The 23,314-nt window shown below is 35.4% G+C and overlaps 1 protein-coding gene across 9 annotated transcripts in view; it reads left to right on the top strand.

Moving 5' to 3' along the window:
* LOC107729779 (RNA-binding protein Raly-like) overlaps nucleotides 1–23,314 on the top strand; it is an 84,275-nt gene that overhangs the window by 50,463 nt on the left and 10,498 nt on the right. For 5 of the 9 annotated variants that reach the window (XM_016540470.1, XM_016540468.1, XM_016540474.1 and 2 more), the window contains 2 exons: nucleotides 20,050–20,329; nucleotides 22,532–22,604. In XM_016540470.1, the coding sequence (XP_016395956.1) occupies nucleotides 20,074–20,329; nucleotides 22,532–22,604 (329 nt within the window). In that variant the 5' untranslated portion in view covers nucleotides 20,050–20,073. Of the gene's footprint in view, nucleotides 1–1,249; nucleotides 1,452–17,873; nucleotides 17,895–18,627; nucleotides 18,648–20,049; nucleotides 20,330–22,531; nucleotides 22,605–23,314 lie in introns of those variants that run through there. The other 4 variants (XM_016540466.1, XM_016540472.1, XM_016540473.1 and 1 more) reach the window with 3 other exon arrangements.

Below are 23,314 nucleotides of genomic sequence, written 5' to 3'. Positions count from 1 at the left end.
TATACTTTTCTATACCATTTATACTGTACTGTAACCTATGTGTATGTTTATGTGTATTTATAGGGTCTGAAATATTCGGTTTGTAATATTAGTTTTACTAATGTGAGTCTTTCATTTTTACCTATTACATAATGTAAAGCTGTTTTTGCACTGATGCAAGCTTGTCATTCATGTTATGTATAATCTTAAAGTTTTGGTCATCAAGTTGAAGTGACTTGTATTTTTATAGAGTATTTAATTGACATTATTCATCATTATTGCATGTATTGAATAAGTTAATATACAAAAAAAAAATGTGGTTGAATGTGCTGCATAAAAAACTGTATTATGTGATATTTTCTGTTACCGTGATATAAAATTAGTTATACTCTGATATAAAGATTTTCATCATACCCCATCCCAACAGTAATATTGTGAAATATTATTACAATTTCAAGTAACTCTTTTCAATTTTAATATATAATTTATTCCCGTGATGCAAAGCTGAATTTTCAGCATCATTACTCCAGTCTTCAGTCACATGATCCTTCAGAAATCATTCTAATATGCTGATTTGCTGCTCAAGCAATATTTCTTATTATTATCGATGTTGAAAAGCATTGTGCTGCTTATTATTTTTGTTTTAAGGGTTTTTTAATAATTGAAAGTTCAAAGGAACATAATATATTTGAGAAAAAAATTTGTTTTAACACTGAAAATATCTACTGTCACTTTTGATCAGTTTAATGCATCTTTTCTTTACGGTTGTATAGTACAGTATGGTATTGCATAGTATCGTAACACATTAGATTTTAACCTAAAAAAAGTGCTTTATGATGCTGTCTAGATAGGCGGCTCACTAGGTTTTGAAAATCAGCCCCTATCTGTCTCTCTTTTGCTTGGTCATTCCTTCTGCTTTCTTTATTCGCTTTTTTTCACCCATATTCCCCTACACTTTACTTTTTTTCCTTTAAATACTGGGTCAGGCTACCCTTTCCCCCTTATCCTCTCCTGGTCATTCCTCCTTTTAGCCTCCAACCATCCTACATCCTCTCATATACTCTTCTGTTCTCCACCTCATCCCCCTCATCTATGTGTGTGTGTTAAATGTATAAGAAGGAAAAGGCCTAGGCTTGTAGAAGGAGAGGCCTAACGAAGAATGTATCGATTTCCTATAAGAAGGATTTAATCAAAGTCCCACGACACATCCACTGGGACAGAAGCCTCGCTACAGCACCAAATTACACTTCATACACCATCTATTTTTCAGCCACGACGATAAATGGAGGTGCCGAGCAGATAGATGAGAGTCCCTCCAGCTCATTCATCATACCCAAACTAGAGGAGGAAAGCAAAGTGATTGAGACGGGCAGCAACAACAGCCAATGATGAATAGACCGGGAGGTGTCGACGGGGCGGGAACAGCATTCACCATTGGACAAGAAAGCTTTAATTGAATTTGGGAAGAGAAGGTTATATTAAAGGCAGAGTAAGTGATTTTTCAAAAACGCTTTAAAAACTGATTCGGGCCGAATCGCAAAACAAACTTGTAGCCAATCAGCAATAAGGGGCGTGTCTACTCATGATGTGGAGGAGAGCGCGTTCAGTGCATGGGACGGACATTAGCCGAGCCGAGCGACAGAAAGATAGAGATGGCGGATAAAAAACAAAAGAGGAAAACGTCTGCGGAACGATAAGGCAAGAAGTAGGATCCGTGTAAATATCGGATCAGCTTTCCAGCGCTGGAGAGAACTCAAGGAGCGGAGGCCTGCGATCGGACGCCGAGGTTGCTTTGTTTCTTCTCAATAGGTGAGTAACACCGTGTCTACAACAGCTAAAGTCTGCCTACACTGGACACGATCAAACGACCGTTGAAAACCATTTGAAATGTGTGTCAGCACGTCATAAATAGAACCCGGCAGCAGTTTTCTGTCGGGATTTGTTGCGCCGCGCCGCTCACGTCCGTAGACACGGTGTAACATTGGTTTTGCTTTGTTTCACAGAACTAATCGTTGCCTGGGTTGCGTACGTATGTGTGGGGCGGAGCTATCAAAATAGGGGCAAGACCCTTTTGGGGTAGGGGCGTGTTTGTTTTGGTGATTTCAAATATAAACATTGGCTACCAGAAATCCCTTACTCTGCCTTTAATGAATGATTCATTTGATCTATAAAAATATATGACATTATGTCAGCGAGTGCTATGTTGTTGTTGCATAGAGCATTTATAGTTTATTAGACAGTAAAGAAAAGTAATTCAATTGACTGAGCTGTTACTATGGCTCATTACGTACTACAGTGGAGGAAAAGTTTACGAGCACAACAAATCTGATGTGGATTTACATCAGCAAAATGCTGTTTGTCACCAAATACAAGGATTAGCGCTTGGATTTGAATATGCAAATTGTATCCAAACACAAGCAAATTCTATATTTGGCTAATTAATACCATAAAACAATGTCCTCTAAGTGTGATTATCCCTGATTTTGTGAAAGTCAAGAAAACAAATATTTCAGTAAATTAGATTTAAGGGTATTCTGCTTGAGATAAGGATTCTCGTTGTCATCAGTTCAATATCTGGAACCATAAACAATTACATACAGTGTTTCTGCAGGTCTTAAAAACGTCTTTAAAAGTCTTAATTCGTCCAGCCACAATTTAAGGTGTATAAAGGTCTAAAATCGGAGCAGAAAGTCTTAAGTGTTGAATACTTCAAAAAATCTCCCTCAGTATTTTTTAATGAAAATATTGAAACATCTTTAAATCAAAATACATTTACTTAATATGCAAACTGGATGTATGAAGTCTTGTTTTCCGAGAAATTTAACAAAATTAAAGGATTAAAATTTCCAGATAATTTACTCACCCTCATGTCATCCAAGATGTTCATGTCTTTCTTTCTTCAGTCGTTAAAAACGAATCGTTTCGCTAGATAAGACCCTTATTCCTCAGCTGGGATTGTGTAGAGCCCTTTGAAGCTGCATTGAAACTGTAATTTGGACCTTCAACCATTGATCCACATTGAAGTCCTACAAGTTTTCCGAGCCTATATAGATATTTGTTCTTGTTTTAATTATAAACTCGCTTCATTTTGATCAGTTTCTCATTAATCAAGACTTTTTAATTTTGTCATTTTGCTTCTCAAGTAAATGTATCTTGATTTAAGAATCTGTAGACGTTTGCGTGGAAAACAAGACAAAAATACTGATGAAGTATTGCAATGTGATCAGAAGGCACAGTGAAAGTTATTTCCATATTCTAGTTGAATTGAAAAGTAATGAAGAGATCTGTAACATCTGCAATATTTTCAAACTGTCAAGTGCTGATAATATGAAACATTTTCATTTAGAGACCATATGGATGTATTGTGTTCCATTGGATTTAGTCCTTAAATTTTCTTTACTTGATCTTAGAAAGGTCTTAAAAGTCTTCAATTTACCTGCAGAAACCTGTACATATAAACAAATATTTTTGTACATAATATGAAATCAAATGTGACCCTGTTTTGTATACAACTTGTCTTTTTAAACTTGCAGGAAAATGTAATAACTTGCATTCCCTCTGAATCATATTTTTCTCTATGCACCAAGGCTGTGCATGCAGTAGTACTTTTGTCAGTAATACATGATAAAATTAAAGCAATACAATTATGACAATAATAGCATATAATGATAGATCTGATAAAGAAACTGAAGATACATACAGTGGTGTGAAAAAGTTTTTGCCCCCTTCCTGTTTTTTTAATTGTTTGCATATTTGTCACACTTAAAAGATTCAGATCATCAAACACATTTTAATATTACACAAAGCTTTCTAAAATGATGTGGTTAATCACAGTTCTTTCATGATTTAAGAGGAGGGGCAAATAATTTTTCACATAGGGCCAGGTAGGTTTGGACAGCTTTTTTCCCTTAATAAATGAAATTATCATTTAAAAACTGCATTTTGTATTTACTTGCATTATCTTTGCGTAATATTGAAATTGGTTTGATGATCTGAATCTTTTAAGTGTGACAAATTTGCAAAAAATTTAAAGAAACAGGAAGGGGGCAAAAACCTTTTCACGGCACTGTACAAATGGGAATGCTCTCAAAAATAAATGAGACCTTTTGCCTCCACATCCCGCATAAAAAGTCTCTTCAATAAGGGTGTTTCAGTAAAGTAGGCCTTCACAATCCAAAATCACATTCAGGTTTGGCTTCATTCCGATATATTCTTTTCTTTCTCATGAATATGTCACATTACTGAAGCGAAATGAGTTGCAAATGCTGTTGGCTTCAAAGCGTTTTTCAATTAGAAGGTACATACATTTTAGAGAGTTTTTCTCCCCTTTTTCTTATCAGGCTACAAATGAAGGGCCTTTTATATTTGTGTGTTACTATGGTGACCAGTTATCCTGCGCATGCTGGGCTTGAAAGACCCCCGCTGCTGGTAAAGTATGCTGTAAATAGTTGTACAATAGTTCATCTGCATAGCTGCTCCTTGATTGGAGTGGCTGCAGTGCCGTGCCACTCGGCCGAGAGAAGTGAGTCTAAATTGTTTTGCCCTAGAAACATTGACTAAATCAAATTGGTATAGTTGTCTGAATACGACACAGTCACAGAAAAACAGTGAACGTCTTGGAAAAATGGAAAAAGCTAGATTTAAAGCTAGTGTTTTCTGAACGACTGATGCATAGAAATCTGATTGGGAACTCGTAATGAATGTGTTTGCACCACAATCCAAACAGAAGGCATGAATGTTTTCTGATGCTATTGAAATGTTGTCGACTTTTTCTTACTTTTAATGTTTGTTACAGCAAATTTTGGCTTTTTTTTTTTTCTTCTCTCGCGATTTGAGAGAAAACACTTCAGGTTGGGTGATTTTAAAATATCTACAAAGACACGCCAAACAACAGATGGTTTTATATAGGACAGCGTGCATTATTTACGATATTCTAATCCAACAGAATAATAAACACCTTTAGAAGAAACAAAATGGGCAGCACAGCTTGTAGATACTTTCTCAAAATGTGGATTTGTTTGTTGTAAACCGTTCCTGCATCTCATTTGCGTCTTTTCTCTCGCTCAACACCGGTTAGTCCCTCTGTGTTAATCCACACTTGAATTGTCACATCCTGACAAATGGCCCAGCAGTCAACGCATGCTATATATAGCGGTCTGCTGGGTGGTCTTTAAAATGCTGCTCTTTTAGTCTCTCTGGCAGTAAAGTGAATTGCATGAGCTCGGTTGAATGTTACTGTAGCTTGTCAGATAGAATCGCTGTGCTGGTCTCATGTGGTCTAGTTAATAGATGTGTGTGCTGATGCAGTTTTCAGGTCAGTGCGTTCTGCTTGGGTCATCCTTGATTCTTTGACCTGATGTTTACTCTAAAGATTGTGAGAAGTCTGGTGAGTTCAACGGTTGTTCTGGACAGGTCCCTCTACTAAGTCCATTTACTAGCTTTAGCTTTAATATTAAATTATTGCACTATTTGAATGCATTGAATATATAAATACACTATCGTTCAAACATTTGGGGTCAGTAAGATTTTTGTATTTTTCAAAGATGCACTAAATTGATCAGAAGTGACAGTAAAGACTTTTACATAGTAAAAAAAAAATCTATTTCAAATATATGCTGTTCTTTTGAACTTTCTATTCATTAAAGAATCCTGAAAAAAAAACATTTATCATGGTTTCTACAAAAATTTTCAACATTGAAAAGAATACAAATTGTTTCATTAGCAGCAAACCAGCATATTAGAATGATTTCCGAAGGATCATGTGACACTGAAGACTGGAGTAATGATGCTGAAAATTCAGCTTTGCATTACTGGAATAAATTACATTTTACAATATATTCAAATAGAAATAATTTTAAATTGTTATAATATTTCACAATTTCACAAAAAAAAAATAGTTTAGAACCCCAAAAAATCTAAATTTTGAGTTTTTGAGAGGGATTATTCTCCTACAAAAAGGGAGAAAACACTTTCCATTTCCTTCTTTTAGTTGTTAATGTCAAATTTTCTTGCATCCATTCCAAATATTTTGGTGCAACTTTGGTAGATGCAGAAAGAATCACCAAAAAAATGCTCACCACTAATTCACAGACAACTGGAGAGATAAAAAAAAGTGTTGTTGGACTACCTGTTGTATTAATTAATACTCTGTTCTATTCAAGCATGGCAATTGTATTGATATTTAATTATTTCCAATGGTTTAGATTTAAGATTTGAATTCTACGCTTAACTGCCTGCCTAAAGCTGCTGCAAGCACATTTCTGTTTTCCAAAATTTTTTTAAAAAGTGTCAAACAAATAGTCTCGCTCCAAATGACGTCACTGGCAGAGAGCCGGAGTATTAAAAAAATGCTTACAGCAGCTTTAAGTCTTATTTATACACAATATATGCACTTTCATATCAGTTGAGTACGAAAGTGTCTGCCAAGACCTTCCTAAAATGTGGTTTGTAGACATTATGTTGAACACTAAAAAGTGCTTAAGTGCATTCACCATCATAAACAACTAAACTAACAATATTTAAAGTATGTAACTAGAGTTTTAACCTACCAGAAAATGTGCTTGCGTGTGCAAAAGTTGTGTTTTGGGTGGTTGCCAGGGCATTTCTGTATGGTTGCTCTGGTATTCTCAGTGTTCACTAGGATGGTTACTTTCTCACTCAAGTCCATAACATCTACCTTCATGCATTTGGCGGACGCTTTTATCCAAAGTGACCCCCAATGCATTCAAGCTTTACGTTTTTTCAATGCATGCATTCCCTGGGAATCGAACCCGTAACATTGGCATTGCTAGTGCCAAGCTACTGGAAGACACAAATGGTGCAGGACAAATTATGCACTGAAGTTTAGCCTTTTTCAAAGCCCCTAACCCTGATTATGAGTAATATTGTGCAATCTAGTAAGTGTCTTAGCAAGCATCACCAATTATAATACTCTGCTTTGTTACAAAAGCGCACAGCTTTTTTTGTAAATAAAGCAAGCGAAACAGTCTCTATTCTTACCGAGACACAACGTTAGCATATTTATGACTATGCCGTGTCACTTTAAAATAAAAGGCTGAGATACAACATGATTTCTTGTTGCTTTGGGCAATTCGCTGTAGGCTAATTTGTTTTGAATCCGCAGAGTGAACATGAGGCTAATGGAATTGGTTGTATTTGTCTTATTATGTACAGTTTGAAGCACTTGTCTTGTTATAAAACGCGCACGCATACGGAGCGAGAGGTGGAGGGAGTCTTCGCAACATTAAATCTGCATTAACCAAGGACCGGGCCAGGCAACTTGAATAAAAAGTGCCAGAGGGTCCAAATCTTCCCTGGCGTCTTAGTGATGGCATGCCCTCTGGCCTAGCTAGTCTACAAAGGCCACAGAAGTGCTGCTGCTTTGTTGATTTAATAGTGTTCAGCTGAGGATGGGGAAAGTCAGACTTCCCAAAGGAACAGCCTGCGGAGTCCTAAAGCCCAATAATTTTATGATATATCTGGTTGGAGGAGCCAGAGCAAGACTTTATCAGCAATACCAGATGTAGCCTGGAGCCATTTAGAGCTGTCTCGGGGAAAAGGTCTTCTCTGTCTCTGGGCATACTTGGATGAGTTTATGTAAAATAGGAGTCTTTTTATTAATATTTTTGTATGTGCTTTGGTTTGATACAGTATACGTTTTGCACTTATCCATGGGGGGTGAAAAGAGTCTGCTTTTGCCTTAGGAAGGCAAACAGAATTTTTTAAAATCTTTTCTGTCCTTTTTTCTCTATTTGACATCACTTTTACCTTCTTTGGTAGTTGCCCTTTTCTGACTGTTTGTATATTGTCTCTTGTGACATGTTTGATGTGTGCCTTAAATGAAGAGATCATGAAAAAATCTGATAAACTTCTAAGTGCTCAACCTAATTCTAAATATATTTATTCCAATTTTTTTGGATAAGAATCATTGCATGGATCTCTGAACATCGAGAAGTGTTGTGTTTTTGAGTCATTAAACCGTTAATTGAAATGATTCATTCAAAAATGCTGATTCTTTCAGGGATGAAACAAGTGGCTTCTTTCTGAGTGAGTCATTGAACCATTCATTGAACCGATTCATTCAAAAGCACAGGAACAAAACACTTTTAATTTACTGATTAGACTCTATTTGACTGACTATTTTTGTTGTTGGAGCTAAAAATAGACCAAGTAAATGGAAATATTGTCCCTAAAATGTAAGTTACCCAATATTAACTTAATGTTTGTTGAACTGTTGTAAAAAAGCGACATGACATCATTGTGAAGTATTGTGTATTTATGCATTTATAAAAAATATTTTGTTAAACTATTGAAGCGGGTCATATGCAAATAATGTATTTTATGGTAATATACACTGCTACAGTCCACAACACACGCTATCAGAGTGATATTACATAATTATGAATATATGAATAAAATTTTATTAAAATATAAAAGCTTGTCATATGTAATTAATAATTAAATATATTTTGAAATAATAACATACAGAGCTATACAAAGCACAACACTCACCTTTAGTGTGATTATTGCATAATTACGAATATACTGTATATACACTCAACCCAACCGCTGGGTCAAAACAACCCAATAGCTGGGTTTGTCCCTTTTTAACCCAGCATTTTTTAGAGTGTATAATAAAAAATTTTTTTTTTTAATTTTTTTTTTTATGTATATAAAAGCATGCACAAATGTTAATAAAATGTGTTTAAAAATAATAGTATCTAATTATTAGTTATTTCAAATGACTGGAAGCTCTTTTGCACTGGCCATACTTGTTGAGTCCCTCGTTTCATGATTTTCTTTCCTACACACCAACACTCAATTGCTCATATATTGGAAAAAGAAGCCCTATTGCACAAAGGAGACAAAGCTGTTTCCTTCTCCCTGCTTTTGTTTTTATGACTAATCACAGTGCACTTGACATATAGGTGCCTGTAGCTCAGAGGACACATAAACATATATAACCACAAAAACTGTATATACACACGAAACATAGCTGGTGCCAGCCATTAGAATCATATTTCCCAGTGCTGCCAACCAGCACGTGCAAGCGCAGCACAGATCCAATAACTCAAAGCAGAGAGGAAATATAATCAATACTGTCATCCGTTCTTCTGCGGCACCCCCCCAAGTCCCTCGTCATCCAGCTCACAGTGAAGTATGACACCCAGTGACCTTCATGCATCCGTGGGCACCCCGTGTTTATTTTCCTCTGCTAATTATTCTGTAGATTCAGAGACCACTGGTAATAAGCAAGACATCAGACGCTGACGGGAAATTAGCGAAGTGAGATAGAGAAAAGGAAAAGGAGGGATGAGAAGGGACCTCATCATTACAAGCACACTCGTTTATTCTGCGTTCTCTTTTATCTCTGGCAACACCTGCCCTCAGAGTCGAGAAAAAAGAAAATAGAGAATTTGGAGTGGATGCGTGCCTGGTAGAGATATAAATTTGAGTAGAGTAGATATGAGTGGAGTAGATATATAAATTTGACACAGGCAGCCACCAACCGTGCGTATATTCCTCAGCCGCTGTGCTGTCTGACTTAAAGGGATAGTTCATCTAAAAATGAAAATTCTGTCATAATTTGCTCAGCCTTGTGCTGTTGCAAACCCATTTGACTTTCTCTCCTCTCTGAAACACAAAAGAAGAACTTTTGAATAATGTTTTGGCCATTGTGTTTAGTATAATGAGGCTGTCAAGCTCCAAAATCACAAAAACACACTGCTAAAATATTTTTAAAAGTGATCCTTATGACTATATTCCAATCTTTTTAAGCCGTATGATAGCTGTGTGTGAGGAAGAAACTGAAAAGGTCAATGAGTTATGATGTCTTTAAGGTGTTTGTACATCCTTTTTGAAGCTTAATTGTGAAGCATCCTGTTCATTCATGGCAACTACATGTTTTTTTAACAGTAATGACAGATCTTAACTATAAATACTTCTCTGTGTGCAAGGTTATGAATGTTTTTGAATTTTTCACCTGCATTTCCCATGAATGTTTCAATATGCTCTTAAGAGTGACTTGTAACTTTCAAGTTACAAGTTGTAACTTACTTAAGGCCTTTCTATTTGTAATTTACCAACTGGAAATATTTAAATTTGTATTTCTTAATTGTTCATATCCACAACCCTTCCAAAGTTGGGGGTCAGTATGATTTTTTTATGTTTATGAAAAAAGTCTCTACTTTTCACTAACAATACAAAAACAGTAATTTTGTGAAATATTGCGATTTAAGTGTTTTCTATTTTAATATGTTACAAAATATAATAAAAAAAACAGGATCCTTCAGAAGTCATTCTAATATGCTGATTTGCTGCTCAAGAAATGTTTCTTATTATTAACAAACAGTTGCAATTAATTGTAATTAAATAAAATAATTTAGCAGCTTAATACTTTTATGTAAACTGTAATATATTTTTTCACGATTCTTTGATGAATAGAAAGTTCAAAATAACAGCATTTATTTGAATGAAACCTCTTTTGTACCATTAGAAATATTTTAACTTTTGGTCTATTTAATGCATCTTCTCTGAATAAAAGGATTAATAAACAAAAAAAAATTTAACAGTAGTGTGTATTTGTTGTGATAATTTTGCTGCAGAACAATCTATTTTTCACAATCAGCCTGATTGCAAATTGCATTTGCATTGTTTAATTGTGATCTGTGGGTCGAGGTGTAAGCTTTCCCTCTGAGACCCGGTGACTGATACTGGCAGTGACATACTGAGCATAACGAGGTTCACTGCTTGCCAGTATTGAGGTGCACAATAGGGAGGTGAGAGCTACGCTTGAGGGACATTCACCAATCAAGCGGTGGTCTGCTCTTTACTCCCTGGAGTGATAACGGTGACAGCGGTGCTGCGCAACACTGCGGTGCCAGCAAGTGCGCCCTTGGGTGTCAGAAAGGAAGAGGAAGAAGGCGAGCCAAGATGTACAATGCATGCCAGTTTTCCTCTGAAACTCATCTGTACAGTCTGTAACAATCACGCCACCACTTTGTTTGTACCAACACAAACTGGTTTAGTTATTTACGTATTCATCTATTTTGTGCATTTATTGAATATTGTTTTAATTATTTTTAAAATAAAACATTATACACTGCATAATGTGTTTTTGTGTCACGGAAAGTAGTTTTAAGAGTTTTTTTAGGTGAGAATGTAGTTGTTTAGACTTCAAATATGCAGTTTGTTAATAAAGATAACGTCTATTTGAAAATTTCCTTCGATGTTTTCGAAGATGTGAGCTCCAGGGCGTCAGCGGCCGTTCAGCACTCATGAACCCGCCGAGAGCAGCCTCACCTCGGCCAGATCTTCTGGAATTTGCTGCTGGCTCTGATGTCTCTATAGTGGTTAAACATGAGATATAATTCGTTTTGGGTAAATCTCGCAGTTCATCTTTGGTCTCATTAATCTATTATTTGTTCTAGGGCAAATAGTTTTTGCTGAGGTCATCATTTTATACGCTTCCTATGTACTTTTGATTGAATTGCCTAGCAACAACATGATGGCTGTTGTTGTTGATTATTAAATATTATTATTCAATAAATAATATTTTTATATAAATAATAATAGTATTTAATAATAGTATTTAGTATAAAAAATGGTGTGTGAGCTCGTGATGGTGATTTTATTTACATTATTCTGCCAATAGATGGCAACAAGAGACAGACTCTGTTATGAGTGAGTCAGGAGTAAAGACTTTCATATTGAAAGAGACTGAAACAAGGATGTAAGCAAGGAGGTTTTTAATTTTAACAACAGCTTGTAAGACGCAGCCAACAAATGCACTGAGCAGCGCTGTCATCGGAAATCACTCTTAACAGATGAAAGGTTAGTATGACAAAGATATCACTTTCCTCAGCAGACATTCAAACTAATGTTTTATTGTGAATATGAGATTGAGCTGAAGAATGAATGCTGTATCAGACGTAGGTAAGCAAACTCGCTCAGACCATCGCTCTCATTATACTCTACTCTACAAAATACAGTGAGCTTTTAATACAGTAATACAATAAGCTTTTAATGAAGCAACGCAATGTTCCTTTGTTACTAGTTCTAAAGTGACATTTTCGAATGAGTAACAGAGGCTTGGGCTCAGTTGTTAAACTGTGAAACTGAGATTTGAATCCGTGGCGGAAGGAAGTAACTGTAAGTTCTTTTTCCTTTGTAATTTTTTATTTACACACTTGTGCCTTTGAACTGTTGTATAAACGCAGTATCAGACTCGTAGCACCTTGTGTGTAGGGTTGGGTATCGAGAACCGGTTCCATAAGACTTTCGATAAGACGCGTGCATTTCGATTCTGCTTAACAATTCCTGCGTTCGCATTTTAATGTGATTTAAAACGATTTAAGTGCAGGAATGGAAAGAACTTGCGCCCTGTTTGCGTGCAGCACAGACGTCTGAAGCGCGAGCACAGAAAACAGTGGTCTCTGTGTGCGTTCCCGGTTTGTGTCCGTTCAGTTGTATTTATTTATGCTATTGCTAATTAATTTGTTTGTTCCTATTTTATTACTGCCTGTTTACTTGTCTTTAACACTTTACTGTTTGAAATTTATATTAGTCTAGTTGTTTTTGCTGCGGTATTTTTGTTAAAAGCATAGGCAAAAGTTCCTCTTGTAGGCCTAAGTGCTCTGTAGGCTGCTGATTTTTGCTCATGTTATTCAACTGCATCAGAATGCTTTGTAAGAAGACAGAATACATGTTTGACATCTATGTGTTTGACTTGATTTTTTTATATTGGATTTTTTTATCTTACTGGAATCGAAACTAGGAATCGATAAGAATTGGAATCGATAAGCAGAATCGGAATCGAAATCGATAAAATTCAAACGATACCCAACCCTACTTGTGTGGCACTGCTACTCTTGTGATATTGCTAATAAATAATGACACAATTTCAATTTTTGGGTGAACTATCCATTTTAGTTTAATTTTGTGGTTTTCAGGCGATTTTCAAGCATTATCTAAATTATGATGCTTTGGAAACATAACTGTTTATGATGCTTATGATGCTTTTGGAATACACAGCCCAGTAAATTCCTCATAATCTCTTTTTGTGCTCCACAGACGAAAGCTTTTACAGATTTGTGGTTTATTCCTTTAACAATCAAATGCCACACAAATCTCTTTAGATTCCTGCTCGAACCACAATTGTGCACACCGCACCAAGTACAAAGCGTCTGTTTGAGGAGCTGATTGGCTGATGAATTGATGCTTTCCTCAATGCTCAGACTCTTGATTTAGTTGCCTTGGGCAACAGTGGAGAAACCTAATTCCCAGGCTGCTGTTTCCAAACAGAATTTGATGCTGTTTGATCCCAACAGAGGGCTAGCGACATCGCAGGGAAAGGTAGCAGTTTGGTGCTTGTTCCGGTAACATCTGTGGTTTGTATGTGCGGTGGGGGGGCAGGTGCTCTCATTTCTAATGAGCTATTGAGTGACCCCCAAACACATTTGCCTGTCTGTAAAATACCATTACTGACAGGGATGATTTTGGCACAAGCTCAAATAGAATATAAATTATCCCCAACAACCACGTGCAGTACTCACTACTGTGTGTGTGTGTGTGTGTAAGAGAGAGTTCAAGCACATGACTTTGTAAAGTCAAACAGAATTCAATTTGTACAGCATTATGTGTTGATCATGGGTAGTGTATATATAATTGCTCTTTGTGTTTTTACTTTGATAGACTCATGCATATGCCTTTTCAGTTTACTCATGTTTATATGCTCTTATATATTATTATATTATATTATGTTATATTTCATATTATATATTATATTGTCTTACAAATAATGAAATTATAAACAAATAATGTATATGATATGTGTTATAAGGAATATATTTTTAATATGTTCAGAAGACTACTGCTAATACCTAAAAGCAAATTACTAATTTATTAACTAAATTATTAATTTATTATTACTTAAGTATTACAATAAACTCAAAATTTGGGCGTTTTTTTTTTTGGTAAATACATGTGTTATGAGGAATATATATGTTCAGAAGACTAAATACCTAAACGCAAATTACTAAATTATTAACAAAATTATGAATTTATTATTACTTAAGTATTACAATAAATTCAAAATTTTGGTAAGTAAATAATTGAATATAAATATATGTAAATGAAAATTAGAATTGAAATATATGACCGTATTTAAAGTGTATTATTTATTTTCAAGGTGATTCACACTTACCAAAACCTATATTATTTACATGATATATTAAATAGAAAATGTATTATATAAAAATATGATATATTCCATTATATATTATATTAATATAATATTAATACATATTTATATTTATAAAATTAATAAAATTAACAATAGTAATAAAAATAAACATGCATTTAAAAGTGCATTGTCTTTTTAATACATTTAACTGTATATTACATGTAACCAATTAACATGTTAGAATGTTAACAATTTCACTTTGTTTTTCAAAATAATTTTTTTACAGTGTAGACAGTATCCTTTGATTTACTTTCAAATGCACCTTTACAGCAAGTCTTACAGTAGATTAACCATCACTCAATGAACCACAAGATCTTACATTGTAATTTCACATCTCAGTTTATCTTGTGTTCTTTAAGAATGCGTTCTGAGTGAATGAAGTACTCCTGTGAGCACATTATCAGTATGCTGAAAGTGCTGAGAGTTCAGTTTAAGATGCAAACCTCCAGCACACTTTAACCTGGACTGTTACTACAAAATGCAAAACAGGTTTCAGGTCAGCAGTAAAGGCCGGTGAACATTCAGCCCCCCGGACATTTTAATAACCTGGTATTAGTGTGTAGTGCAATGCAAGCAGCTGCTTCTGGGAAACTTGTGTGGTGGGACAGTGCTGCCAAATCTTTGGAGAGTCAAACGGTTGCGTGCCAGAGTCACATGCTCACCCCACAGCGCGGCCTGAGAGAGAGAGATGTGTGTGTGTGTGTGAGAGAGAGAGAGAGAGAGAGAGAGAGCTTGGTGTCTCTATCCCTGACGGATCGTGCTGCTGTTTGGCCTGGACTCTATCCAATCCAATCTCTGCTCTGTTAATTTCATCCATTACACTGTTAAAAAGCAGTTCCCTCTGCTCACCACATTACTGCTAATTAAATATGCCAGCTTTTCTTGTTTTTAGTGATGCCTTAGCCAATGATGTATTTGCCATACTGCTCATAGTCTAATGAGTGAACACAATGAAATCTGAAAATGTGTGAAATGTATGTGATATTACGGCTGGACAATAATTCAATATCAATATGTATCGCGATATAATTTTTTTCAATATTAATACTTTTATTTAGCAAGGATGCTTAAAATTGATCAAAAGTGATGATAAAGGCATTTATAATGTTACAAACGATTTCTATTTCAGATAAATAGTGTTCATATCGATATCGGAATTATATCATATCGACTTAATTAAGAAATATATCGTGATATCAATTTTGGCCATATCGTCCAGCCCTATGTGATATATTGCTCACATTAAATCACCAAAACAAGTTTATAAATATTTGGTAAGAGGTAGTATTTTATGTATGCTGCGAGTTACATAATCTGAAAAAAAAAAACACAGAAATTGCTAATAAATTTCATAAACAATTATAAAGAAACGGCAAGTAGCACATTGAATTAAACAAGACATTTTGAAGTAGAAAAAGTGTAATAGTATTGCCTCGTAAAACTTACTCCAGTAATGTTTAATTTTTTTAATTAAATTTTTTTTTTTTTTACAGTGGAGTGATCAGCGCAGTTTGTAGAGTAGAAGAAACAAGACAGCAAAATATTTCATTATCAAGTATATATTTAATAAAAATGATGCAAAATATGGTTTCACGGCTGGTAAATTTTCTTAATTTTAAAGATTCATTTGGATCTTGGCTGTGTCTTAGGTAATACATAATAAAACAGATTGATCTGTGAAAGAGTTTTGTTGTAAAAATAGAATGCTTTTAAGTTACCTTAACTTCTGAAGTCTGTAGTGTGTGTGTGTGTGTGTGTGTGTGTTTTACTGTCACATTCATTTTTAATTGTAATATTCACAATCACAATTATACTGTTCTTATGTTTTTCCACTATTGGTAAATAGTGGGATTTATTGTTTAGAAGTGCAGACACTACAATATTGAAAATGTTGTCTTTTGAATAATTCTAATAGAATATTTACACTAACATTCAAAAGTTTGGGGTCAGTAAGATTTATTTTAAGAAATTAATTCGTTTATTCAGCCAGGCTGCATAAATTGATCAAAAGTGACAATACATTTATAATGTGCAGCACTACAATAAAGATATATATTTCAGTAGTAATTTACATTTTAAAATATTTTTACAAATATTCAAACTATTTAAAATATTAAAATAGAAAACAGTTATTTTAATAATAGTATGTAATAACATTTCATTTAGTGTTTTTCCTGTATTTTTGATTAATCTTACTGACCCCAAACTTTTGAAAGCTGTAAATTATGATAATATTATGTGTTTATTTAAATGTGTATTTCTAAAGAAAAAAAACAAATTGAAAAAAAGACAAAGTACCCTATAGTTTTTTGTTTTGTTTTTGTTTTATCCGACAAAAAAGTCCAAATTGGTGCATCCTTATTTTTCTTTTTGGGTCTCACTTTGATTAAACTCATGCAAAATAATACGCTTGAATGGATTGTCTGTTTGAATTGTGTGAATGACATAATGAGGAAAAATGGGAGCGCTGAAACCCACAACTCATTAAGTTAGCCGGAGGTAGTGTGCGTCTTTCAGCTGCATGAATGCTTTCTGTCAGGATGCTGTCCAACATGGCATGATGTAGGAATCCGGTCCAGTATTTTCCCAGTCTAATCGATCATTTAATTACAATCTACGATCCCTAAACCTTCTGCCGCTTTCAACAACCAAACTCTTTAGAAACTCTTAAACAGGTGTTAATAGGCCTCACGGAGGCAGAACTTTAAAGGCGAGTCCGAACAAAGCAGCGAATTGGCTAGTTATTTCTGCCAGCGGGATGATAGTGTGCAGTTCAAAAACCTTTATTGCCCTAGTCATTATAACAAAGAGGAAAGAAAGACAGCACATGCTTCAAAGACTTGTACAATCCCCAGCAATGTGAGATGTACAGAGTCGCTAGTAATTAGAGGAGAAACGTCTCTTTTGCACTAAATGACCTCCCTGTTCGCTTGCTCTGTGAAAATGTTGTGTGATTAGCAGACTGTCAGAGGGGAGCCGTGGTCTGAACGGCCCTCACAGTAGACCTGATACCTGGGACACAGTCATTTGACCCTGAAAGATTTGCAGTTTGGTCTTCACTTTCTCCTGATTTCACGTTTGGCGACTGCTAATAAGGAACAGCGGTGGGCCACTTCTGCAGCGGTCAGAAGCACCATGTCTTTTAACCTCAGACTTCTTTTCTGTTCCCATAATAAGGTCCAAATACTCTTATCTTCTCATGTCCTTTCACCATAAAATGTATGAGAAGCAAAGCAGAGCCTTCTTCTAGGAAAACTATTGATTGGAGGTTGATCTTTTGAAATGCAGTCCAATTTACCTCTTAATGTAATTTTTTATGTAATTTATCCATTGATTAGATTGTGAATAGTGGGTGGGTGTCATACTAAACATTTAGGTGGATCGAATCACTCAGAATTCATATTCATATTGAGATCTCTGACATTTGGTATCTATATATATATATATATATCTTCTGAACTTCTAGAGGAGCCTTAAATTAACCAAAAATTAACTTTTGAAAAATGTTGGTGACCAAACAGTTGACGGTAGCCATTGACTTCCATAGTGTGGAAAAAAGTACTGTGGAAGTCAATGGCTACCGTCAACGGTTTGGTTACCAACATTTTTCAAAATATCTTCATTTGTGCTCAAAAGAGGAAAGAAGCTCATACAGGTTTAGAACAACTTGAGGGTGAGTAAATAATGACAGAAAATGGAACTTTCCCTTTAAGAAAAGTCTCACTTTCCTCTCAGCTGAATCCCATTACAGTCTAAAAGAAACATTTATATCTGACAAAAATGTCCAAATTGGTGCATCCTTATTTTTCTTTTTTGGTCTCACTTTTAATCTCACTGATTAAACTATAAAAATAATACACTTGAATGGGGTAATTGTCTTAATGGCATAGAGGAGTCTTAAAGGGATAGTTCACCCAAAAACTGTCATTATTTACTCACCCTCATGTTGATCCAAACCTGTATGAGTTTCTTTCTTCTACTGGGAAAAAAAACAAACAAGATTTTGAAGAATGTTGGTGACCAAACATTTGACGGTAACCATTGACTTCCATAGTGTGGAAAAAAATACATCAGTGTATTTTATGTATGTTTGTGTGTGTGTACTATCTCTGACATTTGGTATCTATATATATATATATATATCTTCTGAACTTCTAGAGGAGCCTTAAATTAACCAAAAATTAACTTTTATGTCATTATTTACTCACCCTCATGTTGATCCAAACCTGTATGAGTTTCTTTCTTCTACTGGGAAAAAAAACAAACAAGATTTTGAAGAATGTTGGTGACCAAACATTTGACGGTAACCATTGACTTCCATAGTGTGGAAAAAAATACTATGGAAGTCAATGGCTACCATCGTGTTTGGTTACCAAGTATCTTCATTTGTGCTCAACAGCTCATACAGGTTTGGAACAACTTGAGGGTGAGTAAATAATGACAGAAAATTGAACTATCCCTTTATGAAAAGTCTCACTTTCCTCTCAGCTGAATCCCATTGCAGTCTAAAAGAAACAACTGAAATACTATAGCGATCTCATGTGTGATTGTTCTTTCTTACGGCCTGTCATTAACACTTTGATCAGTGTGCTAATTACAGTTCTGTCTGATTTTACTGCATGGGGTGTAGCCGGTCTTGCCCGTGAGAAATGGTGTACATCAGTTTGGCTACCATCGTGTTTGGTTACCAAGTATCTTCATTTGTGCTCAACAGCTCATACAGGTTTGGAACAACTTGAGGGTGAGTAAATAATGACAGAAAATTGAACTATCCCTTTATGAAAAGTCTCACTTTCCTCTCAGCTGAATCCCATTGCAGTCTAAAAGAAACAACTGAAATACTATAGCGATCTCATGTGTGATTGTTCTTTCTTACGGCCTGTCATTAACACTTTGATCAGTGTGCTAATTACAGTTCTGTCTGATTTTACTGCGTGGGGTGTAGCCGGTCTTGCCCGTGAGAAATGGTGTACATCAGGCATGCTGTGCTGGTGTCAGGAGAGCTTTGATCACTTATTCATTAATTAGGCGATATATAGGTCAGGGCGTGTCCATGTTCAGGATGATTCATAGGGTAATGTTTGCTCAAGGGCAAAATCAGCACCTTTAAAACCCCAGACATACTGTAGGCCTATCTATTATATCTCTCTGTGGATTGTCTGGCTTGGGAAGTAATTATGTTACCTGACAGAGGATTTTTAAAAATACATTTTAGAGGATTGTTTGATTTATTATTATTGTTATTGTTATTATTAATATATAATTTTTTACATAGAATTTTAAATAATATGTACTAATTAATATTGCTTATTGTTATATATAATATTTTGATAATAATAATAATAAACCTTGTTTAAATAAATATCTTATTCATATTATTCATATTAATTTATATAAATAATTTACCAGAATATGAATAATTTATATTACATTTTTAATAATGATTAATATTACATATAAATAATCATTTTAAGATCATGTTAATAATAAATACTAATAATACACACATTTTTATTACTAATAATAATTATTAATAATAATGAATCATAATATGTATTATTATTATTTGAATTTGTTGAAAATAAACAGTTTAACTATTCATCTGTTGTTTAAATTTTTCTGATTTTATACAATTAAGGGAAGTTTAATCACTAAAGTAATTGTAACACTGCTCATGGCTTGTTGTTTTAAGTCATCTTTTTTAAGAAATCTATGCAGAGTTTTTGTCTGTTTCAGTTAGGAATATGGTTTGTTCATTTCACAGTATCCAGAATGTACCTACTTATACAGCGATTGGTCTAAACGTATGTGATTTGTTTCTTCTCCAGATTGTTGTTCACATTTGAACCAAGATGTCGCTGAAAGTCCAGACGAGCAACATTACCAACAAAAATGACCCCAAATCTATCAACTCACGCGTGTTTATCGGCAATCTGAACACAGCGGTGGTGAAGAAGAGCGACGTCGAGACGATCTTCTCCAAATACGGCCGTGTGTTGGGCTGCTCGGTTCACAAAGGCTTCGCCTTCGTTCAGTACGCTAATGAGAGACACGCTCGTGGAGCCGTCATTGGAGAAAATGGACGTGTGCTTGCTGGACAGACCCTCGGTGAGTTGGACAATAATATGAATTGTATATATGTGTTATATATCACATCTGAATATCATCTCTCCAAGGTTAAAAAGAGTGCACAACACTTGCTGTAGGAGCGAACGGACTTTTTAAGCGCCCCGTAGAGTGTTTGGTTTGCATGTGCTATGACTGCTGCCAAGAGCGAGCCCCATGACACTGAAGCAGTTAAGATTAATATCTATTGATGACAGTTTCCTGTGGCCATCACTGTGACGGGGTCAAAGCGAGGTCAATATAGTGCAGAGCAAGTAGATCAACATTATAAGGAGGCCAATGTGACATCAGTGCCATTCTCCGCTCTTCGGGGTTCTTGACCTCAGTGAATTTTAAGTTTGTATTGCGCTTTTTCATGTAGTTGTTGAGCACTTATACTGATCATTGTTTTGTAATAAAAGTAGGGCACTTACTAGAGGGAATTTTGTTAGCATGTACTATGCCAGGAGATCAGTGTGCATGTGTTTAGACAGAAAATAATAGCATACTGATTACAGGATACTGCCAACTATATTTTAAAAATAGTTTGTGAAATAGTATGTATGCAATGATAAACATTACAAACAGAAGTTATAACAGTTACTTATAACACACACACACACATGGTCATTATTATTATTATTACAAGTATATAAATATAACAAAATAACAACAACAATAATAATAACATTATAGTATATAGTAGATATGTATAATAATAATAGTTGTTGTTATTTAAATACTGCAAAATAATACAAATATAATTAATATTATATAACTGGAAATGTAAAAATATTTTTAAAATTACAATATGATGATAATAATAATAATATGTATTTATTTAAAAACAAATATTTATTGGACAGTGGATGTTACGGTTCAATAATCACTCTAGAAATGAAAAGTCACATTAAGTGCATTGCATTATGCGATATATTATTCTGTGGCATATGCTTTGTGGTACACTTCACATTTTGCACATATAATATTCACATATTATACTAAACACAGCCTTAGTGTTCAGAGAAACTCAATAAACAATTCCTATCATGCCCTAGAGTACACACTAGCTAGGTTCCGTGAAATCTATATATGTACGTCTTTAGCGTGTGCCACTTCAAGTGAATAACAGTCAGTCAATGTGGGGTCGTATGATCACCGCGCTATTTCAGTTATCAAGTTGTTTTAAGCCTCATCATACCAGCCAGTAATGGTGCGTCCTCTACGAGGTGACCTCTAGACACTGATTGGTTTCTCAGCTGTGCTGGTATCCGGGCAACCGACCGCTGATGCCCCGCCCCCCTCAGATAAACGAGAAGCAGGACAGGTGTGTCAGCGGCAGGTGTTCGTGTCACGCTGAGGACATCAGACAGTTGTTCATTTGCTCGCTTCCACCTTTTATGTCTCTATCTCTCCTCGATTCAGTTCGATCTCTGTCCCTTCGCTTCCAATCTTTGTTTGTCCGTCTCTCGTTTGCCCTCCAGCCCTCCGCAGCTGCTTGATGACATACGTGTTTTTTGGGGCGGTCAGATTAGCCGCTGTTTCGCGCTCCACGGAGCCTTTGGCTTCCACTTGACAGCCCCGGTGTGACCTGTCACTCACGCGGCCCCACTCGTTCCCCGCTGGCCAATCGGTCCCGGAGCTGAAGGAAATCATCACGGCTGACAGCTCCCCCTCAAACCCTGGCGCCTCTCGCTGTCTCAAAGCTCACCTCTGTATTCGCTTGAGTTTTGGAAATATGAAATCGGGTGACAAGAGGCATGTCTTCCATTGTTTCACGGCTATCCATTATTCTCTTTCTGCTTCTCCTCCTGTCATAAAGTGGAAGCCAAGGAGACTCTGGAGGCTGGAGTGTGCTGGGAAAGAGCATAGACGCCGGATCTTTCTGGGCCGGTTGCGTGGGTGTCGAGTGCCCTCTGGTGGACGCATCGAGCGTGTGGTTATGCAAATCAGAGCACTCCCACTTGAGGACAAGTGTCCATAATGTCAGTTCACCATGATAATTACAGAGTCATTAGATAACAGCCTCAAGTGCACCCGGTAACGTACAATTATCAAAGAGCTGCAGATGTCACTTTGAAAGGCTTCTTCCATCTGTCATTGTTTAATACGTATGTCATGTAATTACTCTGTGCACTTTTTTAAATCTGCTTTTTATAAAATGAAACTTTAGATTGAATGCGTGTTTTCCGCTTCTGTTCACAGACATTAACATGGCAGGTGAACCCAAACCCAGCAGGCCTAAAGGACTAAAGAGAACCGCAGCGACGTTATACAGGTGATTGCAGAATGAGAGTAGAGTGTATTATTAACCAACTCAACAACATATTTAGCTTGCAACACATTTTAGATACTGTATAGGAGAGACCGGGGTAAGTTGTCACATGTGCAAGAGTCTGTTTTGACCAAAACAGTGGTTTGATATTTTTCTGTTACCTTTTCGTTTTTCATGTTTTAGAATTGTTTCACTACTTAAATATTGCTAAGAAAGGCTTTTGAATATTGTGTATTTAATACACTACCATTCAAAAATTTGGGGTCAGTAATTCTCAGCAAGGATGAATTAAATTGATCAAAAGTAAGAGTAAAGACATTTATTATAATATTACAAAAATATATATATTTCAAAGAAATGTGGTTCTTTTGAACTTTCTATTCATCAAAGAGTCATTAAAAAATCATGGTTTCTACAAAACCATGCAACACAAGTGTTTTCAACATTTATCATAATGAGAAATGTTTCTGGAGCAGCAAACCAGCATATTAGAATGATTTCTGAATATCATGTGACACTGAAGACTGGAGTAATGATGCAGAGAATTCATCTTACAGGAATAAATTAGATAAAAAAAAGTTATAAATTAAAAAGTTTACCAACCTATAACTTTTGCACTGAAGTGTGTTTTAGTGGCTTTTATATTTTAGATTAATTTTGGCATTTCAAATAAAAGTATGACGTGTAAATTGCATGTTTGCACTGACAACTTG

Source organism: Sinocyclocheilus rhinocerous, unplaced genomic scaffold, assembly GCF_001515625.1.
Source record: "Sinocyclocheilus rhinocerous isolate Xijiao unplaced genomic scaffold, SAMN03320098_v1.1 scaffold218, whole genome shotgun sequence".
NCBI lineage: Eukaryota > Metazoa > Chordata > Actinopteri > Cypriniformes > Cyprinidae > Sinocyclocheilus > Sinocyclocheilus rhinocerous.
This window is presented reverse-complemented; position numbering and strand designations above follow the sequence as displayed.